At 43.3% G+C, this 19,994-nt stretch overlaps 1 protein-coding gene across 1 annotated transcript in view; it reads right to left on the reverse strand.

Moving 5' to 3' along the window:
• Positions 1-1,209: 1,209 nt before the first annotated feature.
• LOC119174368 (1-acyl-sn-glycerol-3-phosphate acyltransferase delta) overlaps positions 1,210-19,994 on the reverse strand; it is a 41,611-nt gene continuing 22,826 nt past the window's right edge. Inside the window, exons 3-8 of the mRNA XM_037425241.2 lie at positions 16,134-16,303; positions 13,778-13,939; positions 11,298-11,451; positions 8,747-8,934; positions 6,988-7,186; positions 1,210-1,809 (exon numbers count right to left, since the gene is read on the reverse strand). Coding sequence (XP_037281138.2) covers positions 1,652-1,809; positions 6,988-7,186; positions 8,747-8,934; positions 11,298-11,451; positions 13,778-13,939; positions 16,134-16,303 — 1,031 coding nt within the window. The 3' untranslated portion in view covers positions 1,210-1,651. The remainder of the gene's footprint in view (positions 1,810-6,987; positions 7,187-8,746; positions 8,935-11,297; positions 11,452-13,777; positions 13,940-16,133; positions 16,304-19,994) is intronic.

The following is a 19,994-nucleotide window of genomic DNA, read 5'->3' on the forward strand; positions in this document are numbered from 1 at the left end:
ACTAAGAGCTGGAATAAACTGTACAAGTTGCTTTCAAATGACAGCATATCACAGCTAACAGGCATTCCAGGAAGGATCACTGAAATCTCTTCACATTTGATAAAAAACAGGCTCACAACAAACATTCCACATAATGAGGCAACACGTGGTGATTGAACAGTAATAGTACAGTACGTTCTCGTTTGGTCAAAAAAAGGGGAGGGAAACGCATTAAAGCGTACACGACCAACACATTTAGTAGCGAGGAAAGCCTAGTACATTTCTTTATCAGCAGGCAAAAGACAGTGTACTGCCGAAGCTGCGATGCCAAAGGAGTTGCTGACTAATGATTCATGCTAAGGTTTTCACACACATGCCTAGTCCAAACAACTAGTGATTGAAGCTGGTGAGTCTACTAATTTATTTAAACTAGGGGTGTGTAAATATTTGAAATCTTGAAGATAAATAGAACATTTTAATTATTCAAGACACATTTAACTACAAATTCTTATTTTTTATGCTCCCAAATATTCAGCCTTGAAACGTTGAGAATGTTACCCTCTACAGCCTAATATTCCGTGAAACGGAGATTATTCATAGCCATTTTAAACTCGCTGCAGTTAAAAATGTAGCTGAAATGAATCCCTGACCAAATCTCCAAAGTATAGGCTTGTGTATTCGGTGCCTCATAACTCGTTCTATGGCTATTGATTAGCATGTCCTGTGATGACATTTTGTTGCTAAATGTTGCACTTACATTCTGAAAACATCAAGTATTGAATTCTCCCCCACAAAAGTCTTGTAATGAGCACATTACAACAAGTCATTTCACCTTGCTGCAGTCTACTTAAATGCGATTTCAATATTTATATTTTGAACGATTTGTAAAAGCAACTTTTGCTCACTTTTATGCAGCTTTCTAAACTAAACTTAAACCCCTTAATAAGAGGCATGCTCTGGGCAACAATTCATGTCTTTTATACGAGATGTCTCTTATAAGCAGGAGACCTTGCATGCATTTTCATATCCCCACTATTTTACTGTAGTCATACTGGTGTCTCTTATACCGATTTGTCTCTTATATCAGAGTGTCTTATAAAGGGGTTCGACTGTACAAGTCGAACCCATTTATTCAAAGTGTTCAAAGTATTCAGTATTCAAAGACAGTTTTTCTGCTTTATTTGTATTCGATTCGTATTTAAAAATTTCAATATTTGCACGCTCCTAATTCAAACACTCACAAGACTGGCAAGAAGCAGAACCAATCTGAGCATTTGACAGACACACAATAAAACTCCCAACAAGCAATAATCAAATACACTGCGCATCCAATTGCATGCTCGCAGCTATTGGGCTAGATCAGTGCCAGAACAAAATATAGTCACACTATTCCGATCTAATTGTCCTGAGTGTGACAGAAACACTGTCTCAGGAAGAAAGGGCACATTGAGGTTGCTAAAACGAACAGTACGCTACCTGAGTAGGATATAATAACTCGAATCAGCAACAATAAAAAATAAAAAAAGAACAAGGACACCAAACAAACGAGGAATAATGACAAAATTATAAGGACACGTCGAAGGAAAGTTCTCTCGCGCCACACATTTCCGTGATGCATGTGTTCGCATGATAGAGGTAACACATATTTAGGAAAGTCTTTTGATGTCACACCTCATGATGAACTTCGAATGAGGGGCTCCTTCCTTGCGTAATCGCCATTCGTACTCGGCTTATCGCCATCTGGGCCTGGGCTGACACGTTTCGTGGTCCCGTATGTGGAGCTTTTCTTTATCTCTGACAGACCAACCATCCAGTGAAGAATGGAGAGCACTGGAAATAAAAATCAGCTATTTAAAATTGGCAATTTTCCGAATGAATACTGGAAAAATGCACCCAAAAACAATTACCATAAAGGGGTTAAAAGGCTCCCTCACAAGATTTTGGCTGTTAACACAAACAAGTCCTGCTAATTCAAATGACACACGTTAGTTAAGGGGGGAGGGTAACCCAGAAACCAAACTTTTTTATTTTTTAGGATATCTTAATGAAACTTTCAGGGTATATTCACTACATTAAAACTAGAAAAACTACAAAGTTTCACGAAATTGTGTTCAGGGGTTCTAGAGTTCCTGAGGTCTAACAGAGTGGTTCACTTGTGTGCCTGAGGAAGAGCCGGAAGAAATCCCAGGACACACCAGAAGGCTGAAATTATTTGTGGTCATGCCTGGATAGATATCCTAGAGCACTAAAAAGCCGCTTTTTTTATTTTAATTTAATTTCCCCTACAAAAAAAATGTTATGCAACTTTAAATTGATGTAGCCAGAAGGTATAACATTTATCAAAAATTAATTGTTTATTATTAATTAATGGCACAAATTTTCAAAATAAGAAGCTTGTTATACCCTGGCAAATCTGATGGGCAGTTCTCGAGAAATCACTTAACTCAGCACCGCAACTAATTAAAAAATCAATCTTGACAAAACGGACTTTGAAAGTTCAGCACATGTGTTTTCCTCAAAAAGTTCCAGCAGAGCTGCTTGAAATGTCCTTATGCACTCTTTTTCTCTTTTGTTTTCTCTCTATCTTCTAAGTGCCATTTAGCCTTTTCTTTTTTCAGGCGTAGGGCATCTCTTTCAAGAGCTGCCTGCATCAGTTCAAATTTTTTTCTGAGTCACTGGCATAGATTTGAGTTCAGCGCGAGCGGCGTCTCGATGTCTCGCATTCGCATTGATTTCTTTCTTAGTTAAGAAATGCGTGTGCAGAAAGGGTCGACGGCCCTTGCATGCTATTAGCCCCGATGCAGACGAAGTGCTGTGTCTAGCGATCTTACTCGGTGTCCCGCTTGATGGCACCGATTCTGAGCACGTGCTACATCCGGTGATCTCGGACGCGCTCAATGCATTTACGGCTCCCTGTACACACAGTTTGTCGGTTTCTGGACTGGTGGCAGCCGTTAGCACAGTTTCACCGCCGCAAGTATCTACCCACTGGGCACTTGAAGCAGAAAAGCAGAATTTCGATTCTTGTAGAAGCCGCACAAAGCATTTCCGCGTTTGGAACTAGCGCACCGTCTTCGGCTTTGTTGCCGGCATCATGAACAGCAACAAAGAGGCACAAAACTTGTGCAAAAAGAAAAAAAAATAGAGAAACTGATCGCAAATACCGCACATGGCAAAAAGCGGCTCGTAAGCAAATGTCTATCGAGGCAGATGCAGCAGAGCACAACAGCGAGACGAGCCCGCCGGACGTGCCATCGCCGGAAGAGACCACCCCCATTCAGCGCAGCAGCTAATGACGAGCGCGCTTTCGCTCGCCCTCGCTCGCACGCGAGATATGAATGAGCTACTCTAGCCAATCAGCACTCCACATCGCATCTTGGGGAAACGCCGATAGCATCTCAACCGCGCCGTTGACGCCATTTTGAAAAGCGGCAAATGAGAGGGAAAGAATTCACAGTCAAAACAAAACCAAAATGCTGCGAGACAGCCGCATGGTCTCGGAACGACACGTGCACGAAGTTTGGTTTGATTTTTGCTTTTGAGTGTGTTTTGGGTGCTGCGGCGGCCTCAAAAATAGCATTTTCTTTTGCACTTTGGGATTGAATTAGGCGCTGATATTTACAGAATAGGTAGTTTATGTGACATACAACCCAACAGTATGGTTTTTCAAAAACGGACTATTTCGCAATTTTTCGGCTTTCATGTATGGTTTTTCAAAAACAGACTATTTCGCAATTTTTCGGCTTTCAAGGGCCGCGTCCCCCTTTAAAATGGTTCAAACTGCCGGAGACTGGACTAAGACACAAATATACAGTAAAATCTCGTTAACTCGGATCTCACGGGACCGGAGAGAATGTTTGAGTTAACCGAATTTCGAATTATCGAACGGACCATGAAAACAAAAGGAAAACGTACACGGCACAGACAAACCTTTATTTCTTAAACAAGGGGGTTATTTTTGCCTGCCTCGCCGTCGGAATTTCTGACAGAACAATCTTATTTAATCCCATCAGGTGGTGGTGTGCACGTTCACTGTCGGGAGAACAAACGCAGAACTCCTCGAGAACAGCGAGGGCTTCGGCGGCCTCCTGCACGGTGCGGCGACGTCGCGTCAGCTCATCACGTCTTTCAATATCATAACCTTTCTTTCAAGATCATTTGCTGGCTGCTGTAACAGCTTAACTCCAGTGACGGTCACCATGAAGCGCGACGGCGGCGGCAACGCGCACAAACACAGCCGCAACACGCGAAGTCACAACACAAAGAACCAAGACACGAAGTGGTAAACCAGTAGGCGTAGCATGGGCGTAGCGAGCAGCTGTTAGTAGACACTGAATGCGCCGGTGGCCCAAGCGCTTCCACCGGGTGGTGACTAGCGCCACCTAGCCACTTTCTCTTCATTCACTATCATCATCGTCATATTCTGCTGCAGTTCGCTTGGTTTCGGTTTCTCCAAAACTCCGGTTCTGCCGTTGGTTACGGCAAGCCAAGCAGCCGAGATCGCGCGACTCTGGAGTCCCGATGGCCCTCTCGGGAGTTGTCCGAGATAACTGGTGCGCAGCTAAATCCCTTCAAATTAATGAGCATTTGACCTCATTGGAATATACAGTTTTGCCGGGACCACGCTGCGAGTCCGAGTTGACCGTATTTCCAAGTTAACGAGGTCCTGATAAATGAGCTTTTACTGTATGAGTCTGTGTCTTCTGTTGTTTGTGCTGCTACTCACAGCAGAGTTAACGAGGTCCTGATATGTGAGCTTTTACTGTACGAGTCTGTGTCTTCTGTTGTTTGTGCTGCTACTCACAGCAGAGAACAGCCAGTGTAAATTGTTGACTACTAGACTTAAGACGCCTTTCCATCTCTCGCATTGCCACTACTCGGGCTTGGTACCTAAAATGTGTCTTGCAAGTAACAGAATGAGAAACTTCAGAGGTGTCCGATGAAACTGCCCCAATGTAAGAGCAGCACAGCCAGAGAAGCCGAAGTATCTGCCACAAAGAAAAATAGAATGTAAAATGAAGAGGAACTCCTTGTGCAAACTTGACTTGCTCCTTCGCCTTATGCACATGGAAGAACACAGACGGTATGCGACATAGACGGTATGGACACTGGCGATTGCAAAGGTGCAGCATCCATCTCAACCAATCACCGAATCCTCAACTTCCACAGTTGGCGAACCACTCCTCGACTGGCGAAATCGCTGGCCGCTTAGGAAATTGTTGTTTTCGACAATGTTTCCTAGATGGCAGCACATTATTTAGTGTTTGCTGTTAGCATGATATAGTTTCGTTTAGATGAACATAGCTGTCAGTATCGGAGTTCACAAGCATGCGTGTGTGGGCATGTGCTTTCTGAACGGCTAAGAGGGCACGTTCCCAACTTTTTCGAAACATGGGGAAGCGCAAAAACCTATCCATCAATGCCCAACCAATGCGTCTAAATGCTGCCGAATTGGTTAATGTTCCTTGTCATATCCTGCCAAATGAAGTAAAGACAAATCCCTCAGGACTGTGCTAAGTTTGCAAGGCACACTGCAAAAACTCCGAGAGCCGATGGGAGTGCTAAAGATGCGAAGTTGCTCTTCCCATGCTTGTGTGCTTCAGAGTTTTTCACACATGAAAATCCCACAACAACAGTCGATGCAGTGAAGCATTGCTAACACAAGAACACAATATTTGTTATTCAATGATGTTCATTGCAGATCTTATTGTGACTTATATGCTCTGACTCATGCCAACCCCAGGCGCGCAAATTTTCCCGCAGAACACCATGCAGGAATGACCACGGAGAGCGCAGAAGCCAGCAGGTTATTAAAGGCTAACTAGAATGAAATCTGACTTCCACAGAATTCGCTCAGAATGAGTTATAGTATATGTTGGGTAAGTGTTAATAACAGCCGTGAAAGATCTTGTAGTCATGCATTTCATTTATAATTGATGTACTAATGTCAGCTCACAGACGACTCGGAGCTTTAGCAGTGAGCTCGGGCAAATCAAACAAAGACAGAAATGAAGCAAATCCCAGCTCACCACTACTAGAAAACAGCACGGCCATAGGCTGCTCGAACACGTATGTCACAGCCAGAAGAACCAGGTATGATGCTTTTCAGAAAAATATAAAGCTCCAAAAGTTGCAAGTTGTTGTACTGAAGCAAATGGGATGAAAACTATGAACGAGTGCAGTGCTTTGCTCGGCACACAAGATTACGATATTGTGTAGCACTGGCCCCTCTTTGCCCACATGCTGTTGAATATGAAAATAATGTTGAATCCTGATGCAGTGCTTTTAATATTCGTTGCGCTGGCTTTTTTGTCGAGGGGCCATACTGCTGCAGTTGGCCTTCAACGAAGGTCCTTATTTTCTCGTGGCATAGTAACAGGGCATTTCAATAATGAACTAACTCAAAATATTACTTCCATAAAATTCTCTGTAAACTTCACTGTGTAACCAAAATTAGCGGTGGTGACTGGGAAGGGACCCTTTTGTAGGACTCACTTAAACCATGCATAGTGCTAAAGCGTCATGAAGGAAGAAATATTTAGGAGGTGAAACTGCCCCTAGAATGGACGTTTGCGAGCATCCAGGTAATGTCACATAAAATACAAAAACAGCATGCTCCGACAGAGATGTTCCAGTTGGCGGCACCTTGCTGCAACCACAAAAATAGAAACGAAAACACTACCAGCTGAGGGCACAACTGACCGCGCTACGCATCCCCACTCTGTGACTGTGGCGCAACACGTGCGACCGGTGCACTCTGAAACTAAAACGCCAGCAATTTGCTTTTATTCAGCGAGACATTGCGAGCATGAAATGGCTCTCTGGCAACATGACATTATCTGGTCACCTCGAGGAGCGGAGTTGCACCTCCTAAATGTTTCCACCTCCGTGTCATGTGTGCGCACTTTTACCATCTAAAAAAATAGCCTCTGCTGACATATACTTTCTAAAGCGTAGAATGCCCTCGAAAACAGTCAGGATAGAAGTAGGCACAAAGGAGCCACTCACAAAGGGCAATGAATGTGGAGAACGCCACCACAGTGATTGTGCTGCCACTGGTGAGCACTGCGTAGAAGGCATACAGGCAGGGCACTGCAACCAGCAAGCTCCAGAAGCAAAGAACCAACAGAGGCCAGATTCGCACTGGCAACTCCCTCACGGTGCCAGGGAACTTGCCCGTCTTGAGGTACTCATCCATCTCGTTGTCCTGTGTTAAACAAAACAGAGTCACGCAGAGCAACATAATAAACAAAACTTCTCTTCATACAGAACTACACGTTCAAGATATTCAGCAACAGAAAGCCGGTGAGGACCAGCAGACTTGGTTTGTTTTGAAACTGACAGCATAACAATGTGAAAGCTCAATCATGTTCCCTCCTGCGGCCAGCCCAAGAAATCCAGAAACTTTTTGAAGAGTACAGCGACTGTACGAGCCGTATGTGAAATGTTAGTTAATGGTATGGCTTAATTAAATGACTACCATCAACCAAGTGAAATTTATACAGGCCCAAAGATGGAAAAGTATACAGACCTCGAAGACAAACTTACGGATGTTTTTAAGCAAATCTATGCAAACCTAGCCTGTCGGGGCTAATGCCCTTTAAAGTAGCACATAACCAAGGTAAACCCAAACACGATCTCAAAGTCAGAAAACCTGATCATAAAAAAAGAACTGCCAGAACAATAAATATCCCTTTCAATGAGGGCAAATTGTACTTGTTTCAGCAGAATCGCGAGTTGGGCGAGTTGGTGGATGTTCATCGTGGATGTTCTCTGTCCGTATGTAACCCGTTGCGCTGTAAAATATTCCACGATGTACTTGCTTCAACAGATGGGCCACTAAAGGTTCTCACTCATCTTGAGGGGTGCAAAGACTGGTCAATCAATGATTTAAACTTAAGCTCTGATCTATGGACTCACTTGCCACCGCCCATGCCTCAATGCTAAAAACCGTCAGACCCGAGAGCGATGCAGTTTGGCGCAATTTAGATCGATTCTATGAGGATGGTGCAGTAAACACAGTTTGGCACAGTTGGCCCACAACTAGAACCGCTGCATTTGTCAGCACCTGGAATGGCCCCACGACTATTGAATATTTTCAAAGTCCAAGTTTCTGGATGCATACAATCTGCTGAATCAGCTTTACATCTTGTCTTCCTCGAGAGGGCATTTATTTCTCAACCAGGAAAAATTTGAACAAAGCCTTCCTAGAAAGTGTTTGCCATAGAGATTTGTTTTGTACATTCGTACGATGTGTTTGCACAGGTCAGATATTTAAACATTCTGCAAGCAGGGCGTTTAGCCCAATCAGTAAGACACTCACTCTAGCAGCATGCGGCTGTAGGTTGGAAGACTAGGCGAACAAAGAAAATTAATTTATTTGACAGATTTTGTCACAGAGTGACAAGAATGAGAAAAAATCTAAAATACACAAGCTAAGGCCTTCCACGTAAAAACACATTTCCTAAATAAAAATATCAGTGGATAGTAAGGGCGGTGTAGCGTTAGTTGTGCGCCTTCGTCGCTTTTTTTTTCTTTTGTTCTCATCGCGCTGTAAGAAAATGAACACCCACCAACTCAAGCTCACTTCACTGCACTTTTTATTTCATGCACCTATTTCTTTGAAGTGATTTGTATTACAGACCAAGCAAAAAGACAGAGTTTTCTTGTGTCTGCACAGATATGCTTACACGTTTCAATATTCCACAGTCACATTCACTCAGTCATGCAAACTAACTATTCATCGCAAGAGGTGCTTTTGACATACCTTTTCCACGTAAAGATCGTAAAGAAACTTCGTGCATTCTTCATCAGAGTCCGTTGGCACATTGTCAAGTGGTACCCTCCGGAATAAGAGATCAGCCACGAATGGGCGACCATTGAGGACAGACTTGATCGTGGGTGGATTCGGGGAGTGACGGAAGCCCACCTGCACGTCATACAGGGCCGAACAACCTGCGATTGCAAATTGTTATTTGTAGTTGATGTTTACAGAAAAAAAATTATCTTTTTGGGGCAAAACATCAGCGCTAAACCAACACAAGACAAGACGAAATCAAGGGAAGCGCTCATCTTGTGTCTCGTGTTTGCTTAGTGTGCTATGGTATCTAAAGAACTACAAACACAGCCAGACTTGCTTCATTCTAAAATGATGATGGAATATCCAAGATGGTTAGCCAGTCAGATGCTGCACTGAAGGAAAGAACAGGTTGCTAAACAAGCTTTGCTGCAGAAGCGCTCCTTGCACGTGGCTTGATACATAAAGAATAGACGAAGATGCCGTGTTTGAAGTGTTTTTTTTTTTTTTAAGAAATCATCATAAACAGTTTAGAACGGCCTCGTTTAGGATTAATGTAATCGCAACTACTGGCGAGGCCACATTTACCAATCCAACATACACATGAAACCACTTATAATTATACCGGTTCTAACCATATATTAGTTATAAGTAGGAGAAATGGCTACACTACCAACTTGTGTATGTTTTTTATGGTGATATAATTCGCTCACAGCAATGTCTGCACACCGCATTGTCGATTATAGCAATGAATTCTGGCTGTTGAGTGTGCATGCCAAGTGGTAATAAAACGTGGTATCCTTGAAGAAAAAGATGAATAAGAGAAATTCAAGCTGCTGAATTTTCACCCACAACTTCTACGTCCCCCAACGCCCCTTCAAACTCACGGTAAGCTTCACCGCACAGTGTTGCGGCACTGCGGCCAAGCTAACTTTTGAAACTGCAGTGGCTGCTCTTAATGCATTTATGGACATACGATTTGAGTAAAAAGTTCAGACTTAGAACTGTTTCAGCATACCGAAAGTTCAACCCTGGTCATACAATAACTTCATGGAGCTTAGAAAAGCCTCGTGGAACCATCCTAACTTTCAAGCATGTCCGAAAAATCAGCACCTTTGTCATCTTTCTCACTGCTGTCTGTCAGTATATCTCATCCAATATCATGATTTTCTCACAATAGCCTACCATCCCCCTTTAACACGATAATGTTGATGAGCTTGTTTCACAGAGATTACGGCATCAGCGATGTTAGTTATGAGCGAAAAATCCCCATCTTGTCCATGACCGAAAAATTGAGGTAGATACAAAAAAAAAAGATTTAAAAGATTTCCCAGTCTGAGTGCGGATCGAACTCAGGCCGTTTGCATGGCAGGCAGGTGGTCTGAAAAACAGACATGGATTTGGCCAAATTATGTGGCACACACCTGTCCACGATGATCATAGTTTTCGGGCACAAGCACGCACTTATGTTTGACAAGAACAGCTTCACTGTTAAAATGACGAAGCAACACGCCCTGTACAGTACTCCCAAAAGCACAAAAGCAGTGAAGTTGCAGGGCGGCCTGGAATCAAAGAATCTGCAATGGATACCAGAACAGCTTCACTCAGCCTATGACAAAGATGAGTAATGTGACCTCACAGCCTTTCTTTGGAGCCAAGAAGTCACAAACAAATAATGCATGTTTCTGCTGTAGATCCTCAGGTAACATTTGTGTTTTAACACAATAGATTCGAAGCACTTGTTTCATAGGAATTCTGGTGTCGGTGTCGGCTGCGGGACAGATCAGCATTGTCCGTGAGTAAAAATTCGAGATAAATACAAATAAATAAATAAAAATTTCTTGGTCCAAATGAGAGTTACATTTAAGCCTTCTGCGTGGCAAGCAGGCATTCTGCCACAGAGCGGCACCATTGCTAAAAACTGCATAGTAAAAAAAGGCTATGAAAATTCCATGCAGTGGAAGGTGTAACATTTCCTGGCAGAATCATAGAATCACACCAGGCATCATAACATGCAAACTGTGCAATGAGTGGCCGGTTTAAAGCAGTGCATCCATTAAAAAGCGTGCTTCTGCATGGGAACGCATCCCACCTTGCAGACGCGTTGTGGGTCGCTCACCAATTTGCAAGAGCAAGAATTATGGCGTAGAGAACACTTCGAACATTTGCCAACAGTTGGCATTCTAGGATAGTTTGAAACAACCGATGTACCACACTTAAACATTCCTTTCCTTCTGGCACCATTGAAGACAATGTGCACGAAGCACAAATATATTGTCGTTTTCAACTTGAAGTGGAGATGCTCGATCGAACATCCTCCCATTTTTTAATTTTCGTTCTTTATGTGAGCAGATTGAAGTTGCCCATAGCGTTAGAATCAAGTAAGCACGGTATCAATGCTCTAATGCTTGCAGCTTACTTCCACCTTTTGTTTCGTCCCGTGAACCTTCATTTGTGTTGCATGTTACATAATGCACAACATTCGAGGGGGAAAAAAAGCAAATAAGGAATAGAGACAAACCTCTCTCCTTGAAGTGACGGGTGCAGTACACGAAGCCTTTAGGTCTTGGAAGCAAGTGGTGCTTCAGCTTGGGCAGGTTTCTCTTGGCCGCAAACTCCAGGCTCAGCTCGTGCTTTGCCTTGCTAAACCGCGTCCCTTCCGAGAACATCAATAGCTGGCGGGAGAGACAAGAGGAATGAGCGTATAAGTAGGCAGCACAAATTAATGCATGCAGCTTAATCTCGGGATACTTGTCGGGTCACAAGTGCCACACTCTTCTTCACTTCACTAGCCATCTACATTTCCATAAATTTGCGCAAAGCCGCAGCGGAGGCCGCAACGAAGTATGAGATGCAAAGCCACCGGCTGTGCCCCGGCCATCGCAGTTTTGCCCCCTTTCATTGGCTGAAACATGCAAACATGCAGCCATGTGACTAAGTTGTTGCAAGAAAGCTGGTTCTCTGAATCAGAAACTTTACACGACTGTGCATGAAGTGAGCAGTCGCATTTTTTGTCCCATCTGCACGTCATCTATCATTCGACAAGCCAGCAGTACTTTGGAAGGTTGCTGTAATGATTGATTACATACAATATGACTAGTCGTTTTCGCACTCTTTCATGCATCAAGCAAAGTCTTCATTTGAAAATATCTTTTTGTAGCTGTGTATTCTCAGACACTCTGATCTTGTTTGACAAATTCACAGCTTAAGATGGGAATGTGAAGAACATGTTTTATAATAGCCTTGCACCACAGTAATGGGGATTATGATTTTTCCTACTGAGAAACCTCTGGAGCTAGGGAAATTTCAATGTAGCTTGGGATTACACGAAACCATTTCTTACTTTAAAATATCATTGTACCAAAAACAAAAGAAAGTCATTAAAAACTACAGGATAGTTCTTTTAGAAGAGACCAATTTTATCAGCCTAGAGTTTCGTATGAAGTATCAGACTTTAGTGTGGTTTGCCACAAAATATCCAGGAAGGACAAAAATTCAATAACCCGTTGTGCTTCTTCATGTGCAACACCCAACCAAACCAATAAATAAGAAGTGACGAAAACCATGAAGTGCTATACAAGGAGGGACATCTAGTTTGGTGCGGAGTTCAGATCAGCCACAGTCGGCAAGGTTCAAGATGCCGGGTTCATCTCGTTACATTGACACAAAACAGACTAACACTTTATACTCGCATGCACGTGTTTCACACCATCCCTCTTGTACAAAACTTTGCGGAATGTTGTGATTTTGTGCCATTCTTACTTAGTCTGTTTCTTCTACATCATGCAGCGAAAAACGACATGAACCATTAAATTTTCATCCTTCCTGAATATTCCACCGCAAACCACATTAAGTCAGATAACTTCAAGCAAAATTACCACACAATGAAATAGGTAAGTTCTAAAGATATCACCCTGTACATTTTACATAAAGTATGCGTATGCTACAAACTTGTTTGTTGATGGTAAGTACAAGAATGCACGTTAATGCGAAACCATCAGCGCATAGTAAACGCTGAAGCACAATGAGATCTGATCACAGTGATGCAGTGCGCCATGCTTTGTACAAAGTAATTGACAGCGAGATAACATGCCACAGGGCCGTGTAGCAATGTGCAAAGAGACAGCAATTTTCAAATGTGTGCCAACTTCTCCACGTTATCTATGCAGCGGTGCTTTTCAGACAACGCAGATTGAACCAACTAATGTCACATCCCTGTCATGCTGAAGCTAATTGATAACATCTGTGGCTGTTGTTACAGTGTTTTGTCCCTAATTCAAGCAATCACCTCTCTAGGATATACACACGATACACCACTTCACACGTTGTAACCAAGCACTATCTCAGCCTCGAAATATCCTTTTGCGTATTTGTTGACTCGTTGATGAAGGTAAGACTTCAGGTGGCACTTCAGACAAGCCCACTTTTTACTGCCGATTTTTCTTCTCAATTTTCCAAGAATGTTACAATAATTATGCATTTCTAAGTTGGGGCAATGGGTTTTCAGAAAATTCATTGGCGCAACATTCCCAAGTAACAAGATTTGACTACAACTTGCTTCTGCACCATAGAAAAACTTGGCATGAATTTCAGCACCTTATGCAGTTTTCTATCTAGCACAGACATCACAAAATATTTCTTCCTTTCAAAAGCTCAGCTAATCAATATCATGTTCAATGTATGAAGCGGAGACATGCAATGACATATTTAAGGTAAACAATTCCTTGTCGCAGTTCTTTTCCATATGCAGGTGCAAATGAACGTAACACTACACTTCGTTCTAACTCTCCCTACAAAAACTTCCACGGCAATGTTGCCCAGTACTGCTTTTTAAGAGCCCTGAACAACCATGCCTGTCTAACCAAACCACAGAGCACGCAATCCAATATGACGTCTTCCAAGGTACACCGTCATTCTGTTTATATACAAAGAAGGGCACATCAACAGCAATCCTTCTTCGGTGTGCAGCATGCCCCTTCGCTCAGTGCCGCCCCGACTAACCAGGATCTTGTCCTTGTAGTCCAGCAGTTTGTCCAGCTTCCCGCCAATGGTCTGAGAGTCCTTCTCCCAGCTTCGCTCGAGAAAAATCTGCTCTGACAAGGCCCAGTTCCAGCCAATGACGGGAACGTACATCAATGACTTTTTCGCAAAGGTCTTTGCATTCTGCGAACGAGAGAAAACGAAAATGACCAATAGCTTTATCTCCCATTAAATCACCATGTGCTGGCAAGCATTGCCACCAATAATTTTCTAAGCTGGCACAATCATTCATATGCACAGATTTCTCTAGAAGCAAGAATTTGCGTCATCCACATAATTTCAGAGTCAGCGATTGTCACAAAACGAGCGCTCAAAAAAAGGCGCACCCCCGAATTTTCGCGAAGAAGCGCCGGAGAAACGCCTCGAGGTCAACGATAAAAAAAGAGAACAAACATCCAAAGACTCCCCGGGCGCGCGTCCCTCTCCCTCGGAAGCGTAGGTTCGCCGACGAACCTCCTCACATCGGCGACCGAGCAAGCCCTGGAAAGTTCTCTATGGAAAGAGGCGTGGTGATGCAGGGTTGCGTCATCTGTCGCGGACGGCCCTCGAACCATCTCGCGCTTTCCCCAGCCTTCGCTGCGTATCGTGCCGACAGAATGATGAGAATTTTCTGGAATCTCGCGCGGAAGGTATCTAACCGAGCAGCAGAGATGGGAGATCAGGATAAGAAGGTATTTCGCACCAGAGTGCGTAGGGTGTTCCGCCGTGTCGTCGGCGAAGGTTTTGTCCTCAGTGACAAAGCAGGAGAAGAAGGAATATTGCGCCAGAGTGCGTAGGGTGTTCCGCCTTGTCGGCGAAGCCTTTTGTCCTCAGTGACAAAGGAGGAGAAGAAGAAGATTTCCACCTGAGGGTGAAGACTCGAGCTACAGGCAAGAGTGTGTGTCTACCCCCAGCGAGCGAAGACGCGTGGCAACAGCTGCGTGTGGGAAGCCGACATGTCACCGGCGAAGAAGTTTGGAGCCTGCAGAGTGGTCAATTGAAGACGCGAGGTTTCCTGGAAGAGAAACTTCGGGGGCAGCGGAACGACAACAACGCCGGTCCTTGAGTGAGTGATTCTCGGAAGAGTATCATTTAGACTTGTTCCAAGAACTTTGGACTGAATAAGTTTTCTAACTCTTTAGTCTTTAAGTGTCTTGGTTGTTCGATGCATGCGACTGCATTGTAGTGCGTATTGTTGTCTGTGTCCGTTGTTTCGAGCGTGGCTAATTGTACTGTGTAGTACGTTGTTTGATTGGTGACATATTGTATTCAACTATTGTCGAGTGTGCATACTTGTGCATCGATTTAATCTGCCCTAATTGAGAATATAATTTTGTTTTGTTTATCAACTCTCGGCTCTGACTTGTTCTTTGGACCACAGCCGGCGTCCGCTGGCGTGCCAAATAGGACCACTTCTAAATTGTCCACGCTTTCGTGGTGCAGTTCGGGAGGGGGGGGGGGGGGGGGGCAATATTTCGGTCCTTGGAATTAGCCCGGCGATCGCCTCCCTAATTAACGGGACCCCTGACAACGATAGAATAACATTTGGTAGAGTTCATGCTGAAAACTGTCGGCTGATTCAACTGACTGCCAATACATGCATGAAAGCATAACGTACGATTATCTTTATTAATATTTGGACGACTATTTGAATTTTCACATCAGTCATTTGTCATAGAATGCATTTTCTCACATATAACATGCCTCTGCATGTAACCCCTACCCACCACTCTTCCTCTAGAAAAAAAACAAAAAAAAACATGTACATACCCCCTAATAAACACGCATCCCATCTTTTTAACACATTTTCTTGTTTTTATATGCGGGTTATATGTGTAAAAATATGACACGCGACGTTTTTTAAGCTATCTTCAGAACTTGCTCTTTTTTCATGCCAGCACATTTCTAAAGAGCTACCAATTTACTGGATAAAATTCATATGACTATCGTGACAACACTGTCACGAAACGAAACTCAACAAAAATCTGCAAGCCCTATCCATCAGCTGCTAAAGCAATGAAGCGCAATGATGAGCAATGAAAGGGCGATGAAATAGCAATTGAGGAAACACACTGTTAGGCCATTACACAAAGTTGTCCTTTACATACAGGATTCACTTGGCCAACTGTCTGATGAGAGAAAACCAGCAATTCAAAAGGACACTGTGAAAGCTTCCATAAGCAATGTCCACCTCGATATTTAGAGATGAAAGTGTGGGCAAGAGGTATCCCGCACCAACACAACAAGTAAAAAGCAAAATCCATCTTACGTAGTGAACTATGACTACAACCCTCGGATATCTTGAAAAAGAACAAAAGAAAAAAAAGACAGGACTTACTGCGAGCATCTTAAACTGGTCACAGATCATCCAGCAGACCAGCCAGTCGACTTCGTAACAATGATTCATGACGCACATGTGGTGATCCTTGAGGAGGGCGTCCATGTCTTCGTCTGTGCCCCACACCTTGATGCGGCTCCCCGACCACCACTGAGCCAATGCCACCACCTCTGTCAATTGACAACAAAAAAATTAAGTAGCACTAAGCGCTCAATGATCTGTTCTACTCATTGATTTGCAGCGTTTGCACCTTGACGAAAGCACTAGAGCTATGTATTCTGGTCATGCGGATCTTGATCAGCACGAGAATGTCACATCAACGACGCCACCACAGCAGGCTTATTAAATCCCCCGAGCAAACAGCATGAGCTACAGAAAAATGAAATAACAACATGAGCATCTCTGCTGTCTTCATAGTCCTTTGTGCCTTCCCCACTGCTTAATTATAAAGTCTTACCCAAGGCAGTAAGCCAACAAAGTTATTGATTTAATGGAAACGTGACACTGGTACACTAATCCCCGTATTCACAAACGCTCCTCGACTCGACCCTTCACTCGAAACGTTCCTTGAGTGGCGTTTTCCCATTCATTCACAAACCGCCCCTCACTTGAGAAAATCTCAAGCGTTTCCTCGAGATTGTCAAGGAAGCGATCGAGCTACCTTGAATCGTCCCTCGAGTAAAGTTTTTGCGCCAACATCGCGTCCATGGCGGAGCCCGTCTCGCTTTGGCAGCGTTCATCGATCAATTTGGCTGCCACCGCCGCGTTCTTTCAACAGTGACGGTGCACGTTCACTATGGAGCTGTCTTGTAACGGTTCGACAACGGCTACTGTGGCACCGAGACAGGCGGGCGTGGTGTCAAGCAAAGCGCTCACCAGTGCCGTGATGTGTTGTGTTTCATGCATGAGCCAGTGGATTACCTGCCTTCGGGCGTGCGTATACTTGTCGTGCGAGTGCTCCAAGACTTACTGCGGATACCAGTGCTTTCATGTGTTTCGATGAAGCTTGCACACCCCACCATTTCAAGCGTGGTGCGAAAGCTTAACAATCAAGCTGAGAGGAAACGTAATAGCAAACTTTCGATGCGCTGTATTCACTATACTCCTGAGTGGCTTCCTCTCCGGTGAATCTTTGCTACCCTAGCCGAAATATACGGCGAAGCACACTTTCGTTAGATGATCGTCTGTATCTAAGAGAAGGTAAGTTCTCCTTTTTCATGTTTTTTGTTCATTTTCCCATTGCTCAGGTTACGAAGAACAGTTTAGGAAGAACAAAACACAATGCACAGTTTAGGAAGAACAAAACACAATGCAATTGGGCCCAATAAGTGTGCTGTTGTTGCTACTACGCGTGAAACATAGCTTCGGTATACAGTGTCTATTCAGCTCACAATACCAATGAACAACTACACCCAGCATTAGGGAATCAAGCAGAGGCTCGTGCTCTGTAATGCATGGAGTGTCATATAAAAACAGAAACATGCGAAATAGAAATACCACAGACACATTATAAGATTGTTTTTTTATGATTAACCCCCCCCCCCCCCTCCCCAAAGGGATATTGCTGGCTATGCCATTGATTCGTGCAATTAGGTTATTGGACTACATAACCATAATGCCTGGTGAGCTGCCCAAGTGCCTGAGCCAAACATGTGTCAAAATAGGCAAAGCTCAGTAACTCAACCATGTCGGTTCTTTAACGCAAGAAATATAATGAATGAGTGCATCCCGAGAAATTTTAGAAAATGCGGCTTTGGTGTTCCAGCTATTGCGTTTTTCTAATATTATGTCTTGCCTTTTTTGTGCAGAGGCCAGGCTGCCGACGGAAGAACACAGAGGAAAGGTTTCCTAAAACGTGCCATATTCGCAATGAATTGCAGAGTTTGCACGACTGTATACAAAAGGACGAAATCTGCACTGAATGCGTGCAGCTGCACTGCATAAGACATGCTATGATGTCTACTACCTCGATCTTATTTATGATGTCTTACAATCTCAAAATTTATTTCGACAGTGTGTCAGCTGCATATGCTTGATTAACGCACACTTTGCAGTTGCACACTTGTGTTTGCCACATGGTTCTTCATCAGCCAAATGTAATAAAGGTTTATTTTGCTATTCGTAATTTCTACTTTGTTTATTTTAGAATACATAATTATCGTCATGTTCATCTTCTCAGGATGAAACAGAATCACAAAAACCTCTTCTCTGATTCTACGAGAGAGCAGTTCTACAAAACCAAGCTTGTTTTATATACACCACCATCACTCACCTTCCATGAAACTGAGATGGCATGGTTCCAGTGCGTAGACATGCTAATGTTGCAACAATAGCGGATATTTTATTTACAGGGTTTTGACCAGATATATCCACGATGTTTCCAATTCTCTTGAGCATTTTTTTACCGCTTTGTTGCACTGGTCTTCCTTAAATCAGCAGAGTAAAATACTCTGCTTCTTGACGACACTTTCTCCAAGGTTCAGTGAACCACCATGGTTGTTTTTAAGACAGAACAGCGCCAAAAGTCAAAAGCGCCTTCAATTTTATCATTTCCAAAAGAATAAAACATCTCCTATAAATTATGTACTGCCGAGGCTTTAGCATGAAGCACAGAAAACACGATCATTTTCAAAAGGTATTCCCGGCAATCATATTCCACAAATAAAAGCCGACATAAGTGCAAAGGTCATTCCTGCATTAACGAATGTGCTTCTGAGCTTGCAGATAAAGGAGCCGGGACAAAAGTTTCAAGACGGGGCCGCTGTGTGAACTTGGAGACGGAAGCTATAGAGATTTAAAGGTTACGTCTATTCGAATCTGTCATATTAGGGCATCAACAAATGTAGGGCAAAAAGAAGATGGAAAAAATAACTGCTAACTCAGGCATCCTTGGAAGAATGAAATGTTAAAATTGAAACACAAAAACACAAACACGCATTGTTAACGGACTATATATGCTGCTAATTGAAGAAAACAACAACTTTAAAATGATGTTTTCGCCATTAGTTGAAGAAAGGCACACGATCGCTTCCCTTGATTTACATAGCAGTCTAATTCAAACGCTCAGCCACGAGTGTACCATGCCTACTTTTTAACGCTATCCTGCGTCTCTCATAATCAAATGTTGGTATTGGGATGTTATCCCACATATCAATCAAATCAACGCTACTCTGGTGTAACCTTGAATAGTTCCATGCATTGTCTTTCAAAATTTCTATTACATGCAGAGGAACAACTACGAAAGTGCCACGTTGAAATTTGCAGTAAATGAGAAAAATGAACATAGCACAGTCCACTGAAATCAGGAACTGTTCACGTACCCCCACAGCGAAAACGAATTCACACACAAGTAATCTTTGTCGGAGGGGAATTCTGAAAGCACCCCAATATATTGTGATATTAAGCAGAAATTACTCACTCCACCGTGTTACACGTTTGGTGGCTACACTAGTGAGCAGAAGGCTCTCAGCAAAACAAAAGTAAACAAAGCAACAAACCATATGTTCTGCTTTTGCCATCACTCACGTAGTTCGTTAGTCACCCCGGCAAAAGCAGGGTCTTAAACAACCACTCAAACACTACCGTAAATATAAACTGCAATTAATAGACGCACACGAGACGAAATAAACTAAGCACGTAGAAACGTTCAGCAGCAGATGAAACGCCATCAGCTGCTGCCTGGGCGCAACTGTTGCCAGACTAGAAGCGGGGGTTTCGGTAACTCTACCGGCTCAAGGCTTAGGGAAACCATGCTACCACTCTAAATGCATGTATTTTGCTGTAATGGCAATTTTTAAAAAAGAATGAGTAAGTAAAGCGTTCATTTATTAAAGATAGGCATTTCTTAACCACAATTGCGAA

This window comes from Rhipicephalus microplus, chromosome 5 (assembly GCF_043290135.1).
Source record: "Rhipicephalus microplus isolate Deutch F79 chromosome 5, USDA_Rmic, whole genome shotgun sequence".
NCBI classification, from domain to species: domain Eukaryota; kingdom Metazoa; phylum Arthropoda; class Arachnida; order Ixodida; family Ixodidae; genus Rhipicephalus; species Rhipicephalus microplus.